The 25,402-nt window shown below is 46.1% G+C and overlaps 1 protein-coding gene across 4 annotated transcripts in view; it reads right to left on the bottom strand.

The window, feature by feature from the left end:
- The window catches only part of ARHGAP32 (Rho GTPase activating protein 32), a 263,161-nt gene that overhangs the window by 28,716 nt on the left and 209,043 nt on the right, over window positions 1-25,402 (bottom strand). For 3 of the 4 annotated variants that reach the window (XM_074894915.1, XM_074894916.1, XM_074894917.1), the window contains one exon: window positions 11,277-11,426. In XM_074894915.1, the coding sequence (XP_074751016.1) occupies window positions 11,277-11,426 (150 nt within the window). Of the gene's footprint in view, window positions 1-11,276; window positions 11,427-23,416; window positions 23,586-25,402 lie in introns of those variants that run through there. The other variant, XM_074894919.1, reaches the window with a different exon arrangement.

Here is a 25,402-nt window from a genome sequence, read left to right as displayed (position 1 = left end):
CTTTCTTGCAGCTTTGTGACTAGCTGAGCTCTGACAGCTTCCAGACATCTGAAATTAGCCAAATAAATCCTGTCTCCCTTGCCATATTAACATGTGGTTATGTAAAAACCTAACAATGAATATCCTCGCTTGAAGAAATGCAGTTGCTTTTACCCCAATCATCTTCCTATTGTTAGCTCAGTTTTGCAAAAAACTGTCCAAGCGTTTCCTAAAAAAAAAAAAAAAAAAAAGGAACTTTTTCCAGGAACCTCATTTCAAACTACTCCTTTGGTGAAACTCTTCCCTCTACCTTACAGTAAGTTACACAGAAGGTGTAAACCAGCACGGGACAGAGAGGTTAAAGACAGGTTAAAGATTTCTTTTTTACTGTCCTGTAGGGAGCTCCTTGCCACCCAGCGAGTCACCTGCATGTGTCACTTCAGAAGCATGCAGACCCCACCATCCCCTGCATGTTCAGAAAAACAAAAAAAAACCTTTTAAAGATTCTCTTCTAAGGACTTTTGCCTCGCTCCTAATTCTGTGTCCTCACGTTTGAATCACCAGGAGTAAGAGAGAAGGACAAGACCAACCAAACAGCAAACTTCCTTCAAGATGCTCTCTTCCCCATTTCCAAGAAGTGACCCACATTAAAATTGTTTATGCTGTGGATGAGTTGCACAAAGTCCGACCCTGCTGTCACAAGCTGCACTATTTCCTGGTAACGTGCAACGTTTTTATTTGAAGTGTGACTTTTGCACTTGGGAAAATGCAATAATGGAAAAGGGGGCCATAAACCATGAGTCAGATCCAAGAGATACCACGCAGCGCCCATCTGTGGAAGCAGCCTCTGGCACCCGACTATTTTTTAAGGCTGGGCTCTTTTTTTTTTTTTTTTTTTTTTTTATGGCAGCTTACCCAGAAACTGTGTGAAAACAAAGTGCAAAGTTCAAGCCTGAGAAACATAAATCCCACTGTGTTGCATCAGGCTAGGAAGGCAGATAACCACGTTTTTCGAGTCCTGGGAGATCAGCAACATTCTTGATGCTGGGGATATCTATGCTGGGGCTTTTTTGCACTTGAGGACTGCAAGTGGTACCTTACTGCACTCGTATCAAAGATTGGAGCTGTTGTGTAGTAGGCTGCAGCCTACTAATTGTCTGGGGTTGGTTTTTTCGTTTTTAACACAAAATATCCGCAAATGGAATAAAGATACTACTAATACATTCATATTTGGACTGTGTGCTATGTGTTCTGTTTAGATCAATTACACTTACTACAATAAGTTGAGAGGGGAAGAAGTATCCACCTCGTTAAGAGCAGAGGGGTAACAGCACAAGCAATTCCTGTAAGGACTGCAACATTTTTTCTCGTGTTTGTTCCCCCTACAGCTGTAGTGTTTCGAAATGCAAATTAATTTTCAACTCCCTGCTGTCCTCTGGGTCATTCAGGCATAAAGAATTTTGCTCCTCACAGCTGCAGGCAGGGTGAGAAAGAAGGGGAGAGAGAAACTGTCTCTTTTCTTAACTGCAAAAGCTTGTATTGCCTGCTCAGCTCTCCCTTTCTGCAAGTACTTCCCCCAAACAAGTAATTCTCCACGGGGACCCCATGTACCTCTTTGTAATGCTAACCCCGTACCCAATAATCTCGAGTTCCAGCAATTCAGAGGGCAGATGGTGAAGCAATAACAGCGCCTGTTATGTTTGGAAATTTGCCCAAACTAGCTCAAAACTATCGGCCTTTAAAAGTATCAACTTGTGTTCAAGGAGTTTGTGTAGCAGAGAACACATCTGCAGGAAGCGGAATATTCTCTGCTCATCTGCAATTTGGGTCAACTATTGGACTTTTTGTCCCGGTTGCTGGATTTGTCTTTTATGCTACTCGGGTTTGTGCGTGCAGAGGCACATTGACCGGATCAGGGAGAAACATTCAGGCACCTAAACCACGCAGGCTTTTCTTGATTTACAGAAGTGCTCCAGTGAATTTGGCACCGTTTGGTTTCCAAAATGTCTGACGTGTTTAGATTTATGAAATTATGCAAACCCAAGCAAGGAACAAAATAAATACAGGGGATACATACAAATAAGTTTACTTATTTCCTACAGACATTCACAAGGCTACTCTGGATCTAGCATGCCAACCTGTGTTAACACTTGAATAAATACTATTTAATGTTTATATCATGCTCTTAATCTTTTAAGTACTTCAGAAGAATTAGAAACTTACCCTTGTGGCACCTTGGGGGCAGATACGGACTATTAATTTGATTTTACAAACGTGGAGATGGAAGGGGAGATATCAAGCAAGATCCTCAAGGCCATGAAAAGTGTGTGGGAGATGGGGTTTGAGCTCCCAGCTCACCGCCCAGAACTCTGACTACAGCTTAGGTCAGTGATTGCCCAAGTCCTTTGGAGATGGATTTTGATTAAAAAAAATACTGTAAATTGTGAAATACTGGAAGCAAACTGGTTTTGGCCTGTCTGAGGCTGACTGGTTTCTATATATCGCCAATCTTGAAAAAAGGGAGAGCCAAATGAAATCATAGCCAGCAGGACAGCAGGATGAATGGAAGGGGATGGCTATGTGAGCTCAAAGGGGCTGTCAGATCGCAACAGCCCCACTGAATTACTGCCCCAGAATGCAACTTTACAACCATTTTTTCCCCGTTTACACTGTCTGTGTGCAGAGCTGCGGCAAACATGGACTCAGAGGCAAGTGAAAATGCTGAGGCAGGCCAGTATTTCTTCACTGCATAGCATAAAACAAGCAGGAAATGATAAAGGATTGTAAGAAACAGAGATGGTCAGTTTGGGCTCCGGCATGAAAGGCAAACCAATAAGAGTGTGTGTCAAATCCTCCCCTTTGTTAATGATTTCTCAAGCACAAAAGTAAATCACCTGGGGAGGAGAAAAAATGTAATGTATCTCTATGGCATGCAGCTTATAAACAACGTTTAAAGTTTCAAGTAATGGAAAAAAATTCACTGATGGAAAACCATGTCCTCCCTATCTAACAGCAGCTGTCTGCTTCATGGGCACTGACAGACCAGCTACAATTTCTAGTTCACTAAATAAAATATTCTGGTGCGGGATTTGCCCCTTCACAATGACTAGTCACATACTATACAATTAGTTTCAGTTTTCTCAAGAGGACCACAGCGCACAGAAAAATACTATAAAGGGGGGCGGAACAGCAGGATTTCCAGTTTCCTCAATACCTGCATTAGGTAGGAAACTCAAGACACACCCCCTGATTTGTGCGCTGTAGCCTTGTGTACGAATCCTCCACCTGCCATGTGTTTTATTTATGGCTCTCTTTCCCCAGGTATCAAGGAGAGCATTACAAAAATTATTGCATAAGTAAGGATGCACTTTTTTTTTCCTGCTGTGCCCAAGGAGAAGTTAGGATCCACTTTTTTTTTTTTTTTTTTAACACCTATATTATGGTAGACAGGGTGAATCACCCTCCAGATATACCAAAGTTAATTAACCTTAGACCTGGATAATAGCTGGATGCCCAAGAGTAAAGAAGATGAATCCTACTTTAAAGAACTTGCCCAAAGTCACACAAGAAATGTCTTAGCAGGAAAGAGAATTGCAAACAAATCCTTCAAAACTCAGATTTATGTCCTAATCATGAACTCCTTCAAAACTCAAGACAGAAGTAAAAGATCTGACCCTACTCGGAGGTTTGAAACCTTTCAGTTCACATTCAAACTTGTCAGCTTGGATACTCTGAAAATACCTATTAAAAGTACAAAAATTCCCCAAGGGTTCATTCACAGAATGAACACATCTAATATAAACCTTCAGCCTCATCCACAGCCAACATTCTCCTCAGCCCATCGTAGTGACTGTGGCCAATTTCATCATTCGGATCTAAATGTTATGGCTAACACACACGACCTACCTTCTTCGTGCAGCACTTCAATAAACCTTTGTATAAGAACAAGAAGTTATTGCTTAAACAAATCCATTGATGTGGTTGCCAGCACTCAAGTCATAACAATTCCAGGCATACTTGGGGAACTACACTCCAGGGTTGCTGTGCTGCCACGTAACCATTTGCTATTTGAACTGCAGTGGGCCCAGGTAAAAGCTCCAGGATTTATTTCCGAGGGAAGCTCTGCAAATGCTGAAAAGCCTTTCTGGGAGCACAAAGCAATTCCTTACCAAGGCATCACAGGCAGGGATTTCCATAAATTGGAAGTTCTTGGCTTTCAGGGGCTGCCTTGTGTTTACAGTTAAAAATAGTATTTAAAGAAAGGAAGGGAAAAAAGCAACGATTTTGTAAATATTTATAACTTTCTACTTTTCAGCAGAGTTTGCTTTACTACTTGTTTGTCCTGTTCATTTTCATTCTCTAGCAGTAATAGAGTGGAAACTGGTTAAATTTACCCTCTAAGAGTTAAAACATCAAGAAAAACTAAAATTAATAAACACGTGAGGCTCAACAGTCCTGAATTCCAAATCAAGGCTTCCTTCACAAATGCCAAAGATCCAAAACCAGCCAGGCAGACTTTTATTATAATGAAAATTATTCGCTAGTAAAAGGGACTCCTCACACTAGCACCAGGAACCAAAGAGATGACATATAGATTACTAAACTTATGCTTGAGCTAAGGGGAACCAGATTTGTATAGATCCCTGCCAAGATGCTGCCCGAGATCTCATTCCTTGTGTTACTCTGTTCTGGTAACACTGTTCTCCCTACACTCAAATCTGCAATAAATTAGCATCAAAGGCAACTACATCACCCAGCTGCAGCCACGGGATCGCCCGAGGGGAAGGGTAACACCGGAGGGCCCAGAACAAGCGGTGATGTCACCCGAAATCCCAAGGTGCTGCTAAGGAGCTTATCTGAAGAGCATAATGACCAGCACAAGGGAATAAAACCATCCCTTGCAAACGGTTGTGGCTGGTGCCCAGTATAGAACAGGGATCAACATCCCCTAACTGCTCTAATTTGATCGTGCGTACACAGTTCTGAAAAGTCTCAGCTTTCATTTCATTTTTTCTTTAATCCTACCCAACTTGTCCAAAATAATTGCTCATAAATTTGGGGAACTGGAAAGAACAGACAGCAAGAATCAGGTGCGTTACTAAACTCTGTCTTTCGTAGGCATTCACCTTCTCAGCAAGAAAAGCAGTTCCTTTTCCCGTTGATTACAGATCCCTGGTATTTTCTAACAATTCAAAAAGGAGCTACAGATCTTCAATATGGGAAACTGGTCGATTCAAGATGAGTGCCATTTCTACATCCATCTTTTCCAATTATGGAAGCTGATGATGTATCGATGCAAATGCATAAAGAAGTACAAAAAAATACCATTTGCTTTTAGCCTACAAAATGTTAATAGAGCTGACTGTACTGAATGGATTCCCTCATGAAGTAACACCTGATACCACTATTTCAGGGTACACCAGGGTTAGCCTGTGCTCCACTCTGACCGCCAAGAGAGAAATGATCATCTTTATCAAGTGCCAGGCAACAGGAACATTTTCAGCATGGAAAAAGAACCGACAGTATTTTATAGCCCATCCTCTGTAGCCCAGGCAATTCCAGCACATTATTCCCAGCAGCATTTGAATAGAAAGTACATTGTAAAGTAATCCCTCATCTGCTGCAGCTCACAACTCCTTTACTCCCTGAAGAGCAATGGGGCTCTTCTCTAGCACGTTGATCACACGAGAGAGCTGGCCAAGCGCGGCTAACCAACCTCGGCTAACCGACCGGTGAGCCCCCAAAGCCAGAGAGAAACGGCACCGCTGCAACTACAACACCAAATCACCTCCCTGGAAGGGTTCAAGGCCAGGTTGGACGGGGCTTTGGGCAACCTGGGCTAGTGGAAGGTGTCCCTGCCCATGGCAGCGGGGTGGAACTAGATGACCTTTAAGGTCCCTTCCAACTCAAACCACTCGATGAGTCCATGACCATCAAGCCCCCCCATCCGCGTTGCGGCTCCATCCAGCCCACCTCAGTCCCTGCATAAACCTTGGCCACATGCTCTGCCAGCGACCTGCCCGGTTTTCCAACCCTCTGGCACCTTGTGCAGCCAGGCCCAAAGTTTCTGCTAACTACGTTACTGCAGACTCCTATGCTCGTCATAAATTCAGAAGCTGTGGAGAGCTCTGTTTCGAAATATTCTGAGGCGCAAACGAGGACATGGTACAGATGCTGCAATGCAGCATTTAACCAGCTCCCACACTGAACAAACACATCCTCTGCAAGCACAATTCTTTCTAATTGGGGTCGAGCTAAATTTAAGTTCTATTTGGTTTCCTCTGAGAAAAAAAATATTGAGGGGAAAAAAAAGTCTACCTACCTACAAAGGGAACAAAGGCCTCTTCACGAGTCAGGGATTACGCTGAGTTTGCTGCATCTCGCAGCTCCATAAAACAAACGAGCATGGCGGGTGTCAACAGCACCAAACCAACTGGGAACATGTCTCAGGGCAATGAAGAAACAGCTACTCCCTACTAAGCTTGGTCTGCTTCCAAACGACGCTTCATTGGCAGGGGAAGTATTCAAAACCCAGAAGGAGCCAACAAATGAATAGCGCACTAAAATTAAACGGAGACGGGCCTCTTAAGGCAGGCTCCGTCGGGTGATGAGAGCTGACCGGAGAGGTACTGTGCAAACCAACATACTCGAAGGAAGCATCACCACAACCTTTGCTAGATTTAGACCCAACAGAGAAGTGAAAAATCCTTCACATCAAAACTGGTTTTACTCTTACAGGTACCAGCCCATAATTCAGTACTGACGTGTGACAGAAAAGAGGAACCAAAAGGACAGACCACTGTTACTTTTGCTGGAAGCAACACACCTACATACACCCCAGCCCAGTGCCCAGGAGCACCGTGGCTCCTAATTTCCATTTTCCCAAGCAGCTTGAAAAACAGATAATTTTGAAAAATAATCCTGTGATCTACCCATGACTCAGATCCTTATCTAAGAAACTGGACAATGATGTCTCCTTCCACTCACTGCTACCCTGTCTACAAGGGCCTTGAGGAAAGGGCTGTTTCACACCACGCGGAGGTGTAACTCCAGCCACAGAACGGCTTTGTCACTGTTTAGAGAGCTCAAAGTGTCAGCACACTAGAAACTGGAATTAAAAAAAAACAAAAAACACAGCCAAACCCAAAACTCAGGACACTGCCTGCCTACAGTTCATAGAATCACAGAACCACTCAGGTTGGAAAAGACCCTCGGGATCATCGAGTCCAACCCTCAGCCCGACTCTACAAAGTTCTCCCCTACCCCACATCCCCCCACAGCTCATCCAAACGACCCTTAAACACACCCAGGGATGGGGACTCCACCCCCTCCCTGGGCAGCCTATTCCACTCTCTGACCACTCTTTCTGGGAAAAAGTTTTTCCTCATGTCCAGTCTGAACCTCCCCTGTTGCAGTTTAAAGCCGTTCCCTCTTGTTCTGTCACTAATCCCCTGTGAGAAGAGACCAGCACCAACCTCTCCACAACGTCCTTTCAGGGAGCTGTAGAGAGTGATGAGGTCTCCCCTCAGCCTTCTCCTCCTCACACTGAACAGTCCCAGCTCCTTCAATCTCTCCTCACAGGATTTATTCTCCAGGCCCTTCCCCAGCTCGTTGCCCTCCTCTGCCCTCGCTCCAGCCCCTCGAGATCTCTCTCGGATTGAGGTGCCCAAAGCTGGACACAACACTCCAGGTGTGGCCTCACCAGTGCAGAGCACAGGGGGACTGTCACCTCCCTGCTTCTGCTGGTCACACTATTTCTAATCCAAGCCAGGATGCCGTTGGCTTTCTTGGCCACCTGGGCACACTGCTGGCTCATGTTCAGCTGCTTGTCAATGAGAACCCCCAGATCCTTCTCTTCCAGACAGCTCCAGCCACACCTCCCCAAGCCTGTAGCCATGCAGGGGGTTGTTGTGGCCCAAGTGCAGGACCTGGCACTTGGCCTTGTTGAAGCTCATACAATCCCCAACATGAATCACCAGGCATAGAGAAAGATTTTAAGGTGCAGTACTCACCCGTACCGCTGTTATTGTAAATGTTAACAACCTTACCTCCCTTCCTATACCTGCTTATAGTGTTACTTCTTACATCTACACACATCAATTAAAAAAAATGACAAACTGCACCCTCATCAAAAATGAAAAGGCAACACCAGCCTGCTCGCTCCACTCATCCCATCTTACCCAGACACCCTACCCTAAGGAGAAACTCCGTACACAGACGTATTATACCCTGAAGTTTAGCAGACACAAGTTCTGTCACGCCAGCCTGAGAGGAACCTTTCAGAAGAGAGGGCACTCTGCCTCAGCGCAAGACTAATCTCAAAAACTCAAGTAAACAAGGAAGACGAATGCTTTGCTAGTTCAGAACTCAGCAGATGCTGAACGTAAAGCGTGTGTACGGAGCTTTGCAGGACGGCATCGCCCGGGCTCTTGCTCCATAACATTTCTGTATCGCTTTGCTCCTCTATCTCACGCCAATTTATTCTCCTTTTGAAGGAGGTGCAACAGATGCAGAATGAGAGCGATTACTTGCTGAGCCCACAGAAAGACAACACCCTGCAGTAGGTAAAACATTTCCTCTGTGTTTTTAAATTCCCTTCTGGGCATACAGACACACTCTTCTCCTAGCTAAGCAATTCGAGCCAGCTGCCTCAACACCGTGTTTCGTAAAAAAAAAAAGTTAGACCTATTTCAGTTTTTGTCCTTCCTTATCCCTTTTATTCTCTCGGTCTGCTCCTCTCTCACCATTTCTTAGCTAAAAGACGAGCAAAGTTTCAGGTGTTCATGGCTGCAAAATTGGGACTGCTCGTGTTGTTTCAGAGCAAATTCTTAAGAATTTAGGCTTTGTCAGCTTCCCAAAGCTGATAATTAATAAAATTCTTAACACAACTCCAGTTTGGTTCAACATTGCATTTCTGAGGAGCACAGGAATGTCATGCCACTCATTTCAAACACTGTGGACAGTGTCATTGTCTCCTTCAGACCTGCTAAATCTTTTGGGTATTGGTTAGCATTAACCTAAACGAATCTACGAATGTATTTCTTTTTTGTTTTCCTGAACTGAAATGTTCTACGGATGCAATCCCAACGCATTCCCAGTAGGTACCATCCACAGACTTCAGCTACAGTACTCGCTGCTCCTATAAAAATAGTTGTTTATGTTCTGGTTATGAGGTGAAGGAACAGGGCTGCATCCCTGCGCTATCTACTTCAACTTGGGGTCTCCTGTGATGTCTCAGTCCCCTTTCAGGAGATCAGCAAGAGTTGGCTCCAAGACTGAGGAACATTAATGCTACAGAATGAAGGAATCTTAAAATGCTGCGCATGCATGGAGCTTGATTCACAGGAACCCAGAAATGTCTCCACAAAACCAATGCTGGGCATTACGTCACTTGGAATACAGGTCAGAGAGCTGAATCACATAGAAAAAAACAATCCTGCTGTGTGAAATGGAGACATGCCCCTGTTAGCAACATTCAAATTGGATCTGCTTCACTCCAGGGAGTTAGGAAAGAGTTATTAAATCAAGGGTGAAAGCAAGTGGTAACTTCTCAGATGAAGAGGCTTCATTAGCACAGCTCAGACACAGTCACTCAGCTGCACGCGATGGGAGGGGAGTGACCAGAACAAGAAGTGAGCTCCTAGACCCTGTCAAACAGGAGCCTCCAGTGGAGTTAGAACAGTTTCATTCAGCTCAGGATATGTCTTTTAGTGCTAAATAAAATGCATACCCCTTAAAGTCAGGGGAAGAAGTCAGCGCAGAGGGCAGGGAAAAGCTTTAATTATTGCTGACTTGTGCCTAACTAAAATGGACAGGAGGAGGGCTGGGGATAAAAGAGAATTCTCTCTTTCCCATTAATGAGCTCACTCTGCTGGCATGTCTCCTGCCCTCCAAGATTGCTCCCACAGCACGAATATAAAACCAGCTCTATAGCTACCCGGTGGTGTAAATTGCCTACTCCTGATGTAGTTCTTACATGGGTTACTGTCTGTTTCTGTCTCCAAACCATCCAGTTTCTGGCTCTCTGATGCTTTTCAAGCCCCAGAAATAAAGATCTCTACTGGTTCCAATTAACAAGCCAACGAGCCTTGCCACAGTCCCGATTCCATAAGAACAAGCTCATATTATTCACCAACTGGTAGTAAAACACTTCATGTCAGGCAAGGGAGTGCACACGGCTGAATGGGTTGGAAAAAGTGCATGAAACAGCTCCCCACCCTTTACCATCCCTTTTCCAAAAGGCACAAGGAGTCTGAAGCACCGCTGAAAACAAATTTAACAGAGAAACTCCTTTCCTACCCCGCTCGTCACGACACTTCGCCTTCAGCCTGCGCGCAAAAGCTGGGAGACGTCAGATTAACAATTTTGGCATGAGAGGTCTACTGCAAAATCTCCCGCGTTTGGCGAGGAGCAAAAATATGAAACAGATCAACAAGCTGACATAGCCAGACAGTGATGCTACACCCATCACGAATTTCCTGATGGCTTTAACTCCTGGGCAAACTGGCTGCAGCCCATGGCTGCTCCACGCTGCTTTTCTAAATAACTCTCAGCATGGGCCATTTATGGGAATGACCTTGGCTAGTGAACTGTGAAGGAATTTGAGTCCTCTGTTTGCTACTTGGCAATGCAGGTACCTCCCCGACTCCCCAGTCTGGATTGGAGACGTCACAGCGAGAGGGTAGGACAGAGCATGTGAAACGAAAGTTGATCCGAGGAAGAGTAGGAACAATTGTCTAGTTTTTGTCTTGGAATGGACAGCTCTTCTGTGCTACCTCCCTAAACTGCTGGTGGGAAGGCGAAAGGGACCGAGAAGAGCTACAGAAAACTCACCATGACAGACAGAGAGAAGTAAGCCATGACAAAACATAGTATCCAGTCAATTCCTGTAAATTTTGTGAAATCAATGGAAAAGGCAGATGAAGGATCTACACTGCAAATCATGCTGGGATCATACAAACGTACCGAGTTATAGAAATGTATGCATTTAACACACCAGTTAACTATTCATTGATACTGACACATAAATAAAGTTTATTTCCCTGCAAAAAAAAATATTTAATATTTATTCAAAGACTTCAAGAGGTTGAGAACTCATCTTCAGTAGTTCCATTCATCTTCGGTGCTCCCATGTCACACCACGATGCTTCTTGTTAGCATTAGTCTCAATTTATCTTTCAGCCATTGATTTTTGCTACACATTTCTCTGATAGCACCAACTAGCCCTTTGCTAGATACGATCACTCTGAAATAAGATTCCCATCCGAGGAAGAACTCAAGAATGGATTGTTTCTTACCGTCATGGCCAGAGTTGAGAAGATGCTCCCCCAGGTCACAGCCAAACACCCTTTCCTTCAGGATCCCCCGTTGTTTCAGTTTCTGTTTCGTTGGGCGCGACTTCATGAATGTACGAAGGAAGGTGATGAGCTTGCCGTGTTTTTTCGACACTGCACAACAAAATAAAAAAACAATCCCACTTCATTTTAGATCTGGCTCAGTTGGGGAAGGCCAAGCATAACATGTTCTACAGAGCACGTAAGAACTATAGTACCATTAATATCAATTATTTACAGAAACAGATTTTCCAAGGTCCGACACTAAACAGAGACTTGGCTTTTGTTCTAATTCTTGGCTAGTGAAGAAATAACAGGAGACAGCTGTAATGGAAGAATTTAACACAAAGCCACATTTATCTGCAAAGCAGCTTCAGGTGGGAGTGTACGAAAGGACTGTCACGGCGTCCTGGCAGATGGGCAGCACCCGAGAGCTGCAATTTTCATCTCTGGAAAAATGAGCAAGGCTGAACTAACAAACCCCGTCACCTCACGTACGTTGACAAACACGGTGTACGATCGACAAGCAGAAATAAATGCTCTGTTGCTGGCTCTCATTCCAGTAGTCTTGGGCGCCTCCAGAACAAACGAATGACTAATAATATCTGAACTTAGAGGACGTTTAGCTCTAAGTGCTCTAGACTATAGCCCTTGCAGCACACCTGCGATTTTAATGAACCTCGCTGCAGCTGTGGCAGGCCAGTCCACTCCAGGGCATTATTAGCTCTGAGTCTTCTCAAGCCTTTGCAAGATAAAAGCATTTCTGTCTTTGTTTTATTTAATAGAAAACTAGGCAGCTGATTTGAAGAGATGCAGTTTATCCCCTCCAGAATAAACACAACTCTGCAAAGAGATGAGAACGTAGCTCAGGAGCCATCCCTCCAACCTCCCGCTCCGTTCCTCTACGCAACGCCGCGTGGTCTCTGGGTGACACCGCTGAAATCGGGCACTCCGTTAAAAACCACCCAGTCCTGCTAAGGAGGATAATCCGCAGTCGAAGGAAACGGAGAGTCACACAGGGCAGAAGTGGGTGACACAAATAAACTCATGCAAATCGGGAGGAGAGGCCGAGCACAGGTTTGAATGGGAAGCAGAACAATGCCCTTGAATGTCAACTTTTCTTCCTGAGGCCCACTCTGAAAGCCAGAGGACTCTGGCCTCCCCAACAAAAGTGCCATTGTACACATGATTTAAAAGCAGTTTAACTTCAACAGAAGAGCTCTATTGAAAAGAACAAATCACTAGGTATAAAAGGCTGTGCTTTGTGAGGAAGCCTTTACAGCTCCAGGAAGTTGTAAAGTCTCCTGCAGCACCGCAAGGCAATACCAGCAATCACTCTCCCCTGCTCCTGTCTCAGATCCCAGAGAGGAAAGACAACCGTATATTCCACCTGCATTAAAACTGTAAGTACCGTAATCAAATTTCAGCAGAGTAACACTATTTCAAACAAACAACAAAAGCAACGAAGACCCTGGGTGACAAAGGCGCATCTCTTCAGAGTCGCCGCTGCTCGGGAACACGAACAACCTGAAATTCTGCGAGCGGCTTTGGAAGTTGGGACTCAGCAAAAGAGAGGTTTATGCAGCAATGCTTCCTGCAGGCAGACGGGTATTCTTCAACCAGACAACATGAAAAACCTTGTCCCGAGAGCAAGGTTATACCATGCTACGCTTCACGATGTTTTAATCCCTTGAAACAGGGGAATACATCTGAATACCTGAAATCCTAAAATCACCAACAAAACCCGTGTCTGCGTTCTCAACAGCCAAGCCTGAATCATTTAACAAAACGCAGAAGCATTGAGCATGACAAACTGTGGCTATGGGGGCTTTAATTAGAGGAATGTTTTCAGTTTGACAGGGTTTTTTAATTACTCACAATAAATGAACAGATTGTGCTGACGTGCCAAACTAAGTTCGGATAGATTTTGGTTGTATCCATCATCACAGTAAAGTAACGGCTCATTTATCATCTCCTATCAGCCCTGCTCAAGAATAAATGGAGACGGAGTGTCATCCTGGCTTGTGTGGAATTTCAAAGGGTTAGCACCCCCGGGCTGCTGCGATAATGCTATTGGAGGTGATAGACCCCAGACAGACGCTTTTACAACAGTCAAATAAACAGACAAATAAAGCAATTACTAATACATATGTACTCATTTGACTCATTTCACAGACTCCGTACACAGTTCTTCATGGAGTATCTTGCCTGACTTAATGAAAAATGAGCCCATTGAATAATGGATTTAAAATGAAGAAAAATGCATCCAATTCCAGTACTGCAGAAATTCTACTGATGCTGGTGACCAGGTCAGCAAGTGACTTTTGGATGTCACCTCACGCTTTAAAACTAGGAAAAGGTGCAATGGATACACCTCCATGATGCAAAGATGTGCTTTGCTTGCTATCAATACTTGTTTACTAACCAGAAAGGAGACCTGAATTTTTAAAACACAATAAATCTGCTCTGCCTTTAAAGCACTCGGTACAGGTTAAAAGAATCATCTTGTTTTCTGCATCATTAAGCAGACTCCTGCAAGCACACTCCCATGGTGTACCAGCGCAACAGTCCAAGGCACTGTCGGGGCAATGCCTGAGCAGGTTCAGTAACCAGAAATTCACTTATCAACGGCCCCGTTGAAACATTTGCACGGTTCCTTGGTTAAACAGAGTGTCCTGCACCGCTCTTCTCTGAATCGCTGCCTACTCTGTAGGGGAGTTTCTCAGGCTAAACTGGCTTCAGAGTTTTATACCTACGCAAGAATGATTCACTGATCGGAGTTCAGCTTCTCCTAGGTGGGAAGAAAAAGAGAACAGCAAGGAAATGCAAGCAGCCATCTCTTTGCTGACAGGTTATAAAAAAGAACAAAAAAGCAAGTAGGTGTCTGATAAGGATAAGCCATCCCTACAAGCTGTAAGAGCTCAGGGGGCTGGCAGGTATGCTGTCTTTCTGCCAAGAGCAACAAAGAGCAAAATACTTTCTATCTTTCTTCCCAGTCCTCTGGCATCATTTGACCCTCAAACCAGCAATGTATCCTAAAAGAGATTGAATTTTTGATGCATTTTGGTTTCGGTAAAGCTAGCACAGCAGTCCCAGTTTCCAGATAAGCACCAGTTCACAGAATCACCTTGGTTGGAAAAGCCCTTGAAGCTCCTCCAGTCCAACCATGAACCTCACCCTGACCGTTCCCAACTCCACCAGATCCCTCAGCGCTGGGTCAGCCCGACTCTTCAACCCCTCCAGGGATGGGGACTCCCCCCCTGCCCTGGGCAGCCCATTCCAACGCCCAACAGCCCCTTCTGCAAAGAAATCCTTCCTAAGAGCCAGTCTGACCCTGCCCTGGCGCAGCTTGAGGCCATTCCCTCTTGGCCTGTTGTTGGTTGCTACCAAGAATCCTGCAGAATAAATGTTTTCTGCTCCCACACACTGGTCCCAGACCTTTTCTGTCCCGCCGGTGACAGACCCAGCAATAGCGAGCGGTGCTCTCCTGCTGCAGCGCCAGTAGTTGTCCTGCACCCATTCACCAATCTCAAAAACTCCACAATTAGTGAATGCAAAGAAGTCATGGAATCAAGGCACAGGGTTCAGACCAGAAATAAATCTAAAATTGTTACAAACTAAGGAGACATGGGTAGAATAAACTAGCCCTTTTCTACCTTTATCGTCCCACCAATAAAGCGGGGATGTGACAAATCTGAACCGTTCAGAGTTCGTGTCTCCATGGAGGTGTTCATGTCAACAAGTGTCACAGAAGTAAATTCAGATAAAGCAGAAGCACCACCAGACAATTTTACATGGTTGCTAGTCAGACATAGTGCTGAGTTACCAGCTGAAAGGCAAATATAACTAAACAAAAATCCTAACATTTATCCATACTAATTTCCACCTCAGATTTAACCACTGTAAAACAAATTGTTTACCAAGAAAGGGAGGTTTTCCTAGAAAGAGCAGGGGCTGATTTTCCTCAGAAAGGCAGGTTTGGCTAAGTATCCTGGCCTGAACAAGCAAAGGCAAATTCTCCATTTAGCATAGTGAGATTGGCCGAAAAAAGCCCCAATCAAAACCCAAACAAAAAAACCCCACCTGAGGTTGGACAACTTTTGAAGTTTTGCTGGCACGAATGTGTCAATTAGGAACGAGAAAAAATATCACACCCTTAGCTGACATAACTATGCTGGCCAAAGGGAGGGAAGAAAAAGGAATACTTGTGCCAGGTAGTTTATTATGGTTTTGGGAAACTGCCATAGTCTCTACCTCTCCGAGGAACATTTATCAATCAAACCATGCCGTTGTTGCTATACCACCAAGCTTTTGTAGTATAAGCGAGGCCTGAACTCCCCTGAGATTGATAAAAACTATTAAATAACAATTACTTCATTAAAAGGAGGGCTTGTTCACCCTAATGCCACAGACTGAAAAGGCACTTCAGGATATACTTTACGCAGCTTGTTGACTGGAGAAATGTGTCAGCGATCAGCTGATTCAAAGGAGCTTCATGGCCATTGTTCAGCACGATATGTTCTTCCTGGGTTATGTTGGGAACCTGCTGAAAGCTCATGGGAATCTCTTGGGATATGCTGAGGTCTCCTGCATCATCCCCTGACCTGTTGTCCTCACGGGCCATCACGGCATTCCTGTTGTGTTCCTACACCTTTCCGTGGGGTTGCACTGCGAGCCAAGTCACGGCAGCGGCCCAGATTAAAAATAATCTGCTGAAGTTGATGCTCTTACAGCAGAAGAGCATGAGCAGTGGTGGCAGCCCAAGCGAGGGGGCGGTGGAGCAAAGCGCAGGAAACGGGACCTCCTTAGGCTGAGCTCCCTGCCAAAGCCAACACGCCGCAAAGTTACACCCTCGGTCTGCTGCAAACGAGATGAATTCACCAGGGCACAACCAAGCCACAACTTCTGAGCCCTCCTGCGCCTGTGTGGATCTGACAGGGATGCAATTCCTCTGCATTTGCACCCGTAAGATTAGAACACCGTCCAACGATACCGCGTGTCTCAGCCCAAACTGCAGAAGTATCATGTCTGGGCCATAAAACTCTTCCTGATACCTCTTCTAAAATGTAATATTTAATTACAATTGCCCAAACTGTTGGCAACAAAAAGAATGAGGAAGAGAAGGCTGAGGGGAGACCTCATCACTCTCTACAGCTCCCTGAAAGGACGTTGTGGAGAGGTTGGTGCTGGTCTCTTCTCACAGGGGATTAGTGACAGAACAAGAGGGAACAGCTTTAAACTGCAACAGGGGAGGTTCAGACTGGACATGAGGAAAAAATGTTTCCCAGAAAGAGTGGTCAGAGAGTGGAATAGGCTGCCCAGGGAGGGGGTGGAGTCCCCATCCCTGGGTGTGTTTAAGGGTCATTTAGATGAGCTGTTGGGGGATGTGGTGTAGGGGAGAACTTTGTAGAGTCGGGCTGAGGGTTGGACTCGATGATCCCAAGGGTCTTTTCCAACCTGAATGAATGAATCTGTGAAAGGTAGGATGGAAAAGAGCTCCTGACTCCTTGGCTTTGAATCATGGTGACCAAACAGGAGAGTCTTTCTATAAATACGGCCTTACTGCGTCCCCGATATTACGTTGTGCATGTGTTTTCCTTCCCTTTTCAGTAAGAAAAATCCCACGAATCAAAGGCTCTGAGAACAAAACAGAACAGTCAACCTTGCAGCTCTGGCCAGCATCTCCCATCTTACACACCCTGTCTCTTTTTAAAGACCGGGGGAAACCAGCAACAGAAAAGCAAACAGCGGATTTCAAGTCTTGCACATTTACGTGCACAAAAAGGTAAGTGCTCCCTCGGCGGGTGTCCGGGCATGTGGTGACCCAACAACGTTATTTTGAGCAGGATAATGGCAGCTTCCATTCTGGGTCATCCTCACAAACCCCTGCCTGTCCCCCTGCAACCTTGTTAGACTTTGCCACGGGAAAACAAACCCATGCTAAACAAATAAAAACCACCTGCTTTATCTCCTGCTTTATCTCCTGTGGCTATCACTAATATTTTGGTTTTGAACTCACGCCTAGGCAAAATCCTCTTCACAGAACCCTTGACAGCGGCATGTTTTCTAACAGAGGGTTCGTAAACTTTGACTCGAAGAGAAAATCTTGGAGGGTGTATGCTGACCCACATTCCAGCAAGTGGCCAGCCTGTTTGTTTCTCTTATTATTAACAGTGATTTTACATGCTACAGAACCCAGCTGTCCCTGCTGCGAGGAGAGCGTGGTGCTAAGGTCAAAGGCAAGAACACGTGTGGCTGCATAGTTTAAAATATATAAACAAACCGCAATATCCAGTCACAAAATCAAAGATAGAAAAAGGTGTGGAAATGCCATAAAAAAAAAAGCACAGCGAGGTATTACAAAACAAAAGCAAAATCCATCCTCTCTGAAGAGAGATTTACAGCAAGTCAAGCTAAAATTTTTCCAGGCTATTAGCCCCTCAAGACCCATTCTCTAAAATTAAACCCTACCGAGGGGAAAGAGCAGCAACAGACTCTTTTGAAGAAAGAGCAGCACCAGAAATCAGGAGATGAGAAGCCGGGTTTGGTTTTGCCACATATTTCCTACGCTCCTGGTTCTGCAAACACTCAGGAAAACATTTAACTGTGCAAGTGGACTGAGTTCAGCTGCTTCCCCACACAGCATCAGTTATCTCAGCCCTTCCTTAAAACCCCAGTAAATATTTTTAATATCCATCCCTTCACACTTAGAAAGACACAGTGTGGACCCACATCTTCCTGAAGAGAAATTATACAAAGCCAAGAATTGAGTCACATCTCCCAGTTCTCTGTCATGTTCCTTAGCAACAAGACATTTTACTCCCTTCCTCCTGCCACAGCAGACTCTATTTTGGAAGCTAATTTATACAGCCCTAAAAAGCCAACCAGAATCTGGAACCATGCACCACCAAGCACCGTCCTTTAGTCCTTGAATAGGACTCTGGTTTTGAAGAAGGACCAACCAACACCACACCAGTAATTGCACTAATCTCTACACTGGGCTCTCTCGCTGGTCGTAAAGATTTTCAGAAAGAGATTTTAAAATTCCATGGATGTGAGAGTTTAAAAATATCCTTCTATCTCTAATAACCTTCATAAATGTGTATTACCGATTTGCTCTATAAAGAAAAGAAAAATAAAAATGCTGTGTGCTTTTTGATGCTGCAGCATTTATCTTGTGCCAGGCTGACATCAGTTAAGGCTGGCCTCTGTGATAGAAGGAGTCACAAAATATGTTAAAGGTGATTAATTTCAATGTCATTAGATAAAAACCATTAAAATTAACCATGACGACAAGAACCAGCCAAGAATAAGCACATCATTTCTAGCTATCACGAGAGCACCATACACATGGAGAGTAAAGCAGGTCATTAAAACTGGTAAGTGCTGTTGCTGTTTTTATTTACAGTCTAGTAATAAGGAAGCTGCATTTCTTCTTGTATCTGCCCAGGCTTCTGGAGCCATCCTTTGGGCCGTGTCTGTAAGCAATAATCTCAGCAAAACTGCAGCGTTTCCTCGCCCTTGCCAGCATCAGCCTTTAGCCCAAGTCGGAGTACTGGCTTCTTTGGGTTAGCAGAGGAACATCTGGCACCAGAGGCTGACCAGCCTGGCAACTCACTGGGTGCTTTTTCATGCCGAGATTATACAAAAACCTCTGTCAGCTTCCACTGCATTTGGGTCTAATTAGTCCTCTTCCAGAGACAGAAGACTGCAAATTCAAAAGTGTATCTGACCAGCAGCACTGCTTTCAACATTTATTTAACTAAAATCACACATCTGTAGGGATGTGCACAAGGATTATCTACAGTTTGAACTGTCTGGAGAAGGTTTCTTTATGTCACTGAGAAAATGCATATGAGAACCAAGAACTATTTATAACGGCAAAAAACTCTTTCCATGCTCTTCACTGCCAAATTCTGGCAAATTTGTTGAGCATTTAAAGTGGGATAAGAACGATAACTGCAAGGTTAGCTCGATGCAGAAGTATGTCACCTACGTAGATGGGGAAGTCTGGTAGCAAGAAATCTGTGATACTTTCCAGGTTAAAGATACGTCTGATCTTTTCATAGACTCTAAGGCCATAAGGGAGCACTAAGATTATATGACCTGACCTCCCGAACAAACAGACCACAGGCCATCTCTGAATTAATTCCCTGAAGTGCAGCATACCTACCCCGAGGGAAGCAGTATACGGTTGGGAGATATAAATCAGTTAGCTGAATGCTAATGAGAAAGGAGAGAGGTTTCAAAGGTACAAGGGCTGACAAGGTCAGTCTATTAATTCTATTAACACGTTTGAATTATACTTGGAGGAAAAAAAAAGCAGCGCTAATACAGTCTTAGTGACAACGCAGCAGGATGGGCTTCGCTTAGGTAACACAGGGGCCTCGAGGGTTTGCAACTGGAGGTGAGGAAATAACAATACGTGGGGCTGCAGTTCAGAGGAAACAAGTTATGAGAGGCCAAAACTGCAAAACAAGAGGGAGCTGAAAACAAAATGATAGAGATGAGGGCATGCAGCACACCAGGCAGTGGTGACAGCAACTCAGGTGTCACAAGGCCAGCAAAGGGAGACAAGGGCAGCAAACTGAGAAACGCAGAGCTGGGAGAGACACCTGCAACATTCTTCTGTTTCGTTCGTACCACATTTTGCTAAACCTCTGGGTGTTCTAGCAGAGCTTAATGCAGTCCTTTTGTTTATCTCGCTTACCTTGGAGATTAATGATCCTCTCGAAAAATAATGTTCTGACTCAGTTGTGCATCACTAGCACAACTAAACATCAGATCTGCCCGTCAGAGAGACGGTGTTGGTCTTTCACCCACGTTCACTTTGGGATATCATGATCACTTGACCTTGCATGCCCAAGCACATGTTACACCCATATCTACATGAGATCCTGACATCAACGTATACTGAAGCCTTTATGCAGCACTGAATTTGCACTAAAAAGAAGGTAATACTGTAACTTGAACATATCTCTAATGCTTGCATAATTCAGATAGTTTGAAAAGAAACCCTATTTTAGAACAACCCCAGTGGTGCAGTAGCATCAAGGACAACCAGGTACGCGCCAACAACCAAGTAAGCATCACGATCAACCAGGTAATTGTGTGTTAGATGTGTCAGACACTCTCCAGACACTTGCAAATAAGGAAGAGAGGGGAGAACAGTCAAGAGCCAAGATGCCACCCAACCCATTAGGTGACACCAGCGCGGGTTCAACTGTACCTCAGCCATCTCTGCCAGAAGTTTCTCCAACTCAACAGGCTCCAGTGATGAAAATAACACACGTTCTTTGTTGGCAATTACCTGAGCTGCTAGCTATCCTTACAGATGGAGTTTCTTAATGGCTGACCTCAACCTCCCTGAATACAAACTAAACCAAATGTTTATTGTCCTGTCTACAGCAGCCATGGCTTCAGAGGAGTCAAGAACTGACTGTTCTCAGACTCATACTTACTTGAAGGCGAACTCCCTTCTTCAAACACCAGCTGTATGCTGCATGCAGTAACCTTCCTTGATCAAAAGGCTTCAAAACACCCTAAATGAGGTTGCAGCATGGCTGCTTGTGCCTCACCCACGCTGTTTTTACTTCTGCTACAAATGGTAGCATGCTGCAGGATATTTTCCAAAAACTTGACAGTAACCCAAGCCAACCCTGAATAACATCAAGTACTTTGGACACACGCACGCAGCCCAGAGCTTTCACTAGTCATTCAAACACAAATCACGCTTCAGCCCAATCCTGACATCAGCTAAACCAGGATAACCGGAGTGACTGCAGCAGTCAAGTTACTCCAGTTTTGCACGGCAGCTCGCTCCAGCTTGGGCGGTGGGAGGAGGCAAGCAAGGAGAAAAGATCTGACATGAATCAACAAACAACAAAAGTTGAATAATTGCGAGTTTGGCAGATGGAGCCCAATCCTGTAGCGAGAGGGTGTTTGCTCTTATGCAAGGCCTTGGGAAGAAACCTTTTTTTAATTCCATCAGGAAGGGATACGAGCAATCCATCTGGAATAAGGAGAGTCGGGTCAAAGCACACCACCTCCCTTTCCTCACACTACGCGGCACAGCCGTTACCTCAATCCTCAGCGAACAGACTCCTCTGAAGTATGCGGTGCTCCCAGTAGGACAAGTAACATCACTGCTGCTCTCCCAATCCCTTCACAAGAGATGCCTATCTCCATTTTCACTAGCCAGAGGGCAGCTGTTTACAGCCCAGACCAGCTACTTTCAAATTACAGTGACCTACTCCTCCAAGATTGATATCGTTCTGGTTCTTTTTCTATTTACAACCCTGAGTTTCTAAATTGTTTATACTTCAGCTACTAACACCTGCATTAAGCCCCGAGATGATTATGCCTTTGGAAGCAAAATTCCCACTCACCTGGAGTGGAAACAGTACTGAAGGCAGCTGACCTGAGCCTCATTCACCTCACGGTCACTTTATACAGCACGGGCAGGATACAATAGCTTTAAAGAGGATGAAAATAACATCTTCCCATACATCCTCCTTACACAGCTGAAGAAGTGTGGAAAAGCTTTACTGAAAATGAAAATTGGGCCTAATACGTTTGGGGATTTGCAGCAAACTAAATCTGCTTTCTAAGATTTAGGAATGCAGATATTGCATTGTTTTGCCCGCTTTATTCTTTTCCTTTATCTTACCAGTCCAGAGCTTTGATTTCAAATGAGACTCTTTTATCGTGCCTGTGTGGTGCCCAGAACAAAAGAGGTTGGGGAAGAGTGGAAAGGGGAGGCCTCCTGTCTTCTCTGTCATAAATAATAAGATCCTGCAGGGCATTTAGTCCTTAAAATGGACTATAGCTTCTAGGACGTTTTCTGAACAAATATGAACAGATGAGCCATGGCTACTTGCAAAGTGTCTACTGTGATCACAGTAACTACTCTCCCTGGGAATTTTATTTTTCAGAGTGTGCATTCACTGCCCTGGGGCTCCGGCAAACAAAGGACCAGCATTTTTAAACAGGAAGCCCCCTTCTCCTGAACGACAGCATCAATAATATTAATGCTTAGGAATGCATCCTATGTCCTCCGAGTGCCAGTCTGGGGAGGGAGGGAAAACAAAAAGATAAAGTGATATGCAAAAATCTATTGAAATTCAAATTCTAGACATTCCCATCTGTCAGCTGCCTCTTTGGGAGCTAGGTATAAAATCTGAGCAGGAAGCACTGATCTGGCATCTCGGCAACCCCAAGGACTGTGCGGGCATAGTTGACTGCGCAGGAGGGGGCCTGCAAGCTGAAATTCCTTCTCCCCTGGGATTTGGGTGGGAATCCTCACACAAATCACCCCGGACATGAAAGAGGCTCACTTTAACAGCTCCGGTTTGCTACACACCCCTGACCCTAGACCAAGTCCAATAAAAGAGTTTACAACTATGGACTCAGTGAGTAGAAAGGCACAATAGAAACCTGAAGTCAGAGATTAGTAAAAGGGAAACAGAAGTAAAACAATTAGCAAGGAGGCGGGGGGGGGGGGGGGGAGGACAGGACACAGGGAAGTATGTGGTGTAAATAAATCGTGAGTTGGCAAGAGGAGCCAGGCAACCTGCCCAAGGGCACAGATCCCTGAGGATCTTCTCTGGCAGCAGAAACAAACGGGTCTACAACCCGCAGCCAGGGTGTCAGATGAGCGTCACTGGAAATTACTGAGTAACAGCTACTTTTTCATCTGGCTGAAAACGTGATCCCGGTGATCTGGCTAAAAAAAAAAACCCGTGATCCCAGGCTGCCCCTCCACAGGAGAAGTCATCCGAGAGCCTCCACCGCATCGTCCCTGTGTAAGATCTGTTCTGCTCCAGGCTGGACACGTCCCCGTGCAGGTCACCTCACAGCACAGCCTGGCCCCCCAACCGGGGGGGCTCAGCTCCCGCACGCCCCACGCCTCCTCCTTCCCCATGCAACGTTTGGCAGAAAAGAAAAATCTTCATTCAAAAGACGTTAATTCTCCAAACCCACAAATTAAATAGCTGGCAAGTTACTAAGCAACAAGTGGGAGCAGGAACCTAAAAATACTCCGCAAGTCTTACATAAGAAAGACGCTAATGCGGGGTGGGGAGGGGGGAAGAGACCTCTCTTACCTTCCTCTTCCTCTCCTGGTCCCAGGGCAGCCCCAGCCCAGGGGCTCTGGCTCGGAGGGGGGGCTGGAGGGATGAGCTGCTGGGGGAGAGGGGGGATGGAGGGAGGAAGGGATGCGGGATGAGCTGCCGGCGGAGCAGGGGGCTGGAGGAAGGAGGGGATGGAGGGAAGAGCTGCCGGCGGAGCGGGGGGGGGGGCTGGAGGAAGGAGGGGCTGGAGGGAAGAGCTGCCGGCGGAGCGGGGTGATGGCGGGATGAGCTGCCGGCGGAGCGGGGGCCGCACACCGCCTCTGCGGCTCCTGCCAGGCCCCTCCCCGGCCAACCCAGCCCCGCCGGCCCGGCTCCACCTCCCGCAGGTGCCTCCTCCCGCAGCCCCGGCCCGGTGGCCGGTCGCCCCGTGTCCCCTGTGTCCCCCCCCCCCAACGCCTCACATGCTCCACTTGAGCCGGCGGGTCCCACGCCGCACCCCCCCCCCCCACCCCCCCCATCCGCAGCCAGACCCCCGGTTCCTCTCAACACCGCCCCGACCTCTGCCAGCCTCTGTTCTCAGGATGGTGAGCGCGGGTCCGTTCTCTTCCAGCTTGTGGGTACCTCTAGGAAAACCCAGGGGTGCGAAGAACAGGGCCGGGAGAGCGGCGCTTGCGTTTATCCACGGCCTCCTCGTTCCACGCACTGAGCTAAACAGCACCCCAAAACTACAGGGGACACCCCCAGTAAGGGCTCAAACCCCATTTCATGAAGACTGCAGAGGTCTGGGGTACACCTGCACCATCAGTTAAGTCTGTCCCCACTCGCGCGGCAGATTCTCAAATCCACGCTAAAATGTTGCCTCGGCACGTCCGAGAGGAAGGGAGAGACGTCGAGCACGCCTGAACGCTGCCATGGGAGCACGACGTCCAAACCGGCCGACCGGACACAGGCTGGGCCCCTCTGCCCCGGAGCTCCGGGGCCAGCGGAGACACTTTACAGCCCAGGGTGTCTGTTCTGTTCATCTAATTACAGTGCTAAAGAAATTACACCCCCTCGCACTCCGAGTGGCTGTCAACCAGCATGGTTTGTGGCCGCATTGATCAGATCACTGAAAACAAACTCAGTTAAAAATTGTCCAGGAGAATAAATCCTGTGAGGAGCGATTGAAGGAGCTGGGACTGTTCAGTGTGAGGAGGAGAAGGTGAGGGGAGACCTCATCACTCTCTACAGCTCCCTGAAAGGACGTTGTGGAGAGGTTGGTGCTGGTCTCTTCTCCCAGGGGATTAGTGACAGAACAAGAGGGAACGGCTTTAAACTGCAACAGGGGAGGGTCAGACTGGACATGAGGGAAAAATGTTTCCCAGAAAGAGTGGTCAGAGAGTGGAATAGGCTGCCCAGGGAGGGGGTGGAGTCCCCATCCCTGGGTGTGTTTTAAGGGTCGTTTGGATGAGCTGTTGGGGGATGTGGGGTAGGGGAGAACTTTGTAGAGTCGGGCTGAGGGTTGGACTCGATGATCCCGAGGGTCTTTTCCAACCTGAATGATTCTGTGATTCTGCTATTAAAAAACAAAGCAAAATGACACGGGATCATTTTACAGTGACCTAGTTTACAGCCCAGCTCCAAAAACCACCTGTACCAGCACAACACACTCCAGAGCAGGAAGCAGAACAGACCATAACTTGACTTTACACCAGCGATGCCATCCCTGCTCGGCCACGGGGACAAAAGCCGAGAGGGTCACGGGGCTCAGGAGACTTCAGCTGAGCCTTCCAGCCTTTTCCTGGTGCCAGTGAAGCTGGTGGCGTTACCTGCATTTATCACACGCTCGAGGAATAAATATTGCTGCTGTCCTGTCTAACCACGCTGACCCCAAGCTCCTCGGTTCGTACGAGGCTGCAATGCAGTTTATCAATCTCAGTAATTGCTGTCACACACTTCAAAATGTGGGCTCACTAGATAAGTTGGACAACCTCAGGGTCAGAAGGATTAAAGAGGAATCTGCTTCTATTTAAGCAGACA

This window comes from Strix uralensis, chromosome 26, assembly GCF_047716275.1.
Source record: "Strix uralensis isolate ZFMK-TIS-50842 chromosome 26, bStrUra1, whole genome shotgun sequence".
Lineage (NCBI taxonomy): Eukaryota > Metazoa > Chordata > Aves > Strigiformes > Strigidae > Strix > Strix uralensis.
The sequence above is the reverse complement of the archived record's forward strand: the minus strand, read 5'-3'. Positions and strand labels throughout refer to the sequence as shown.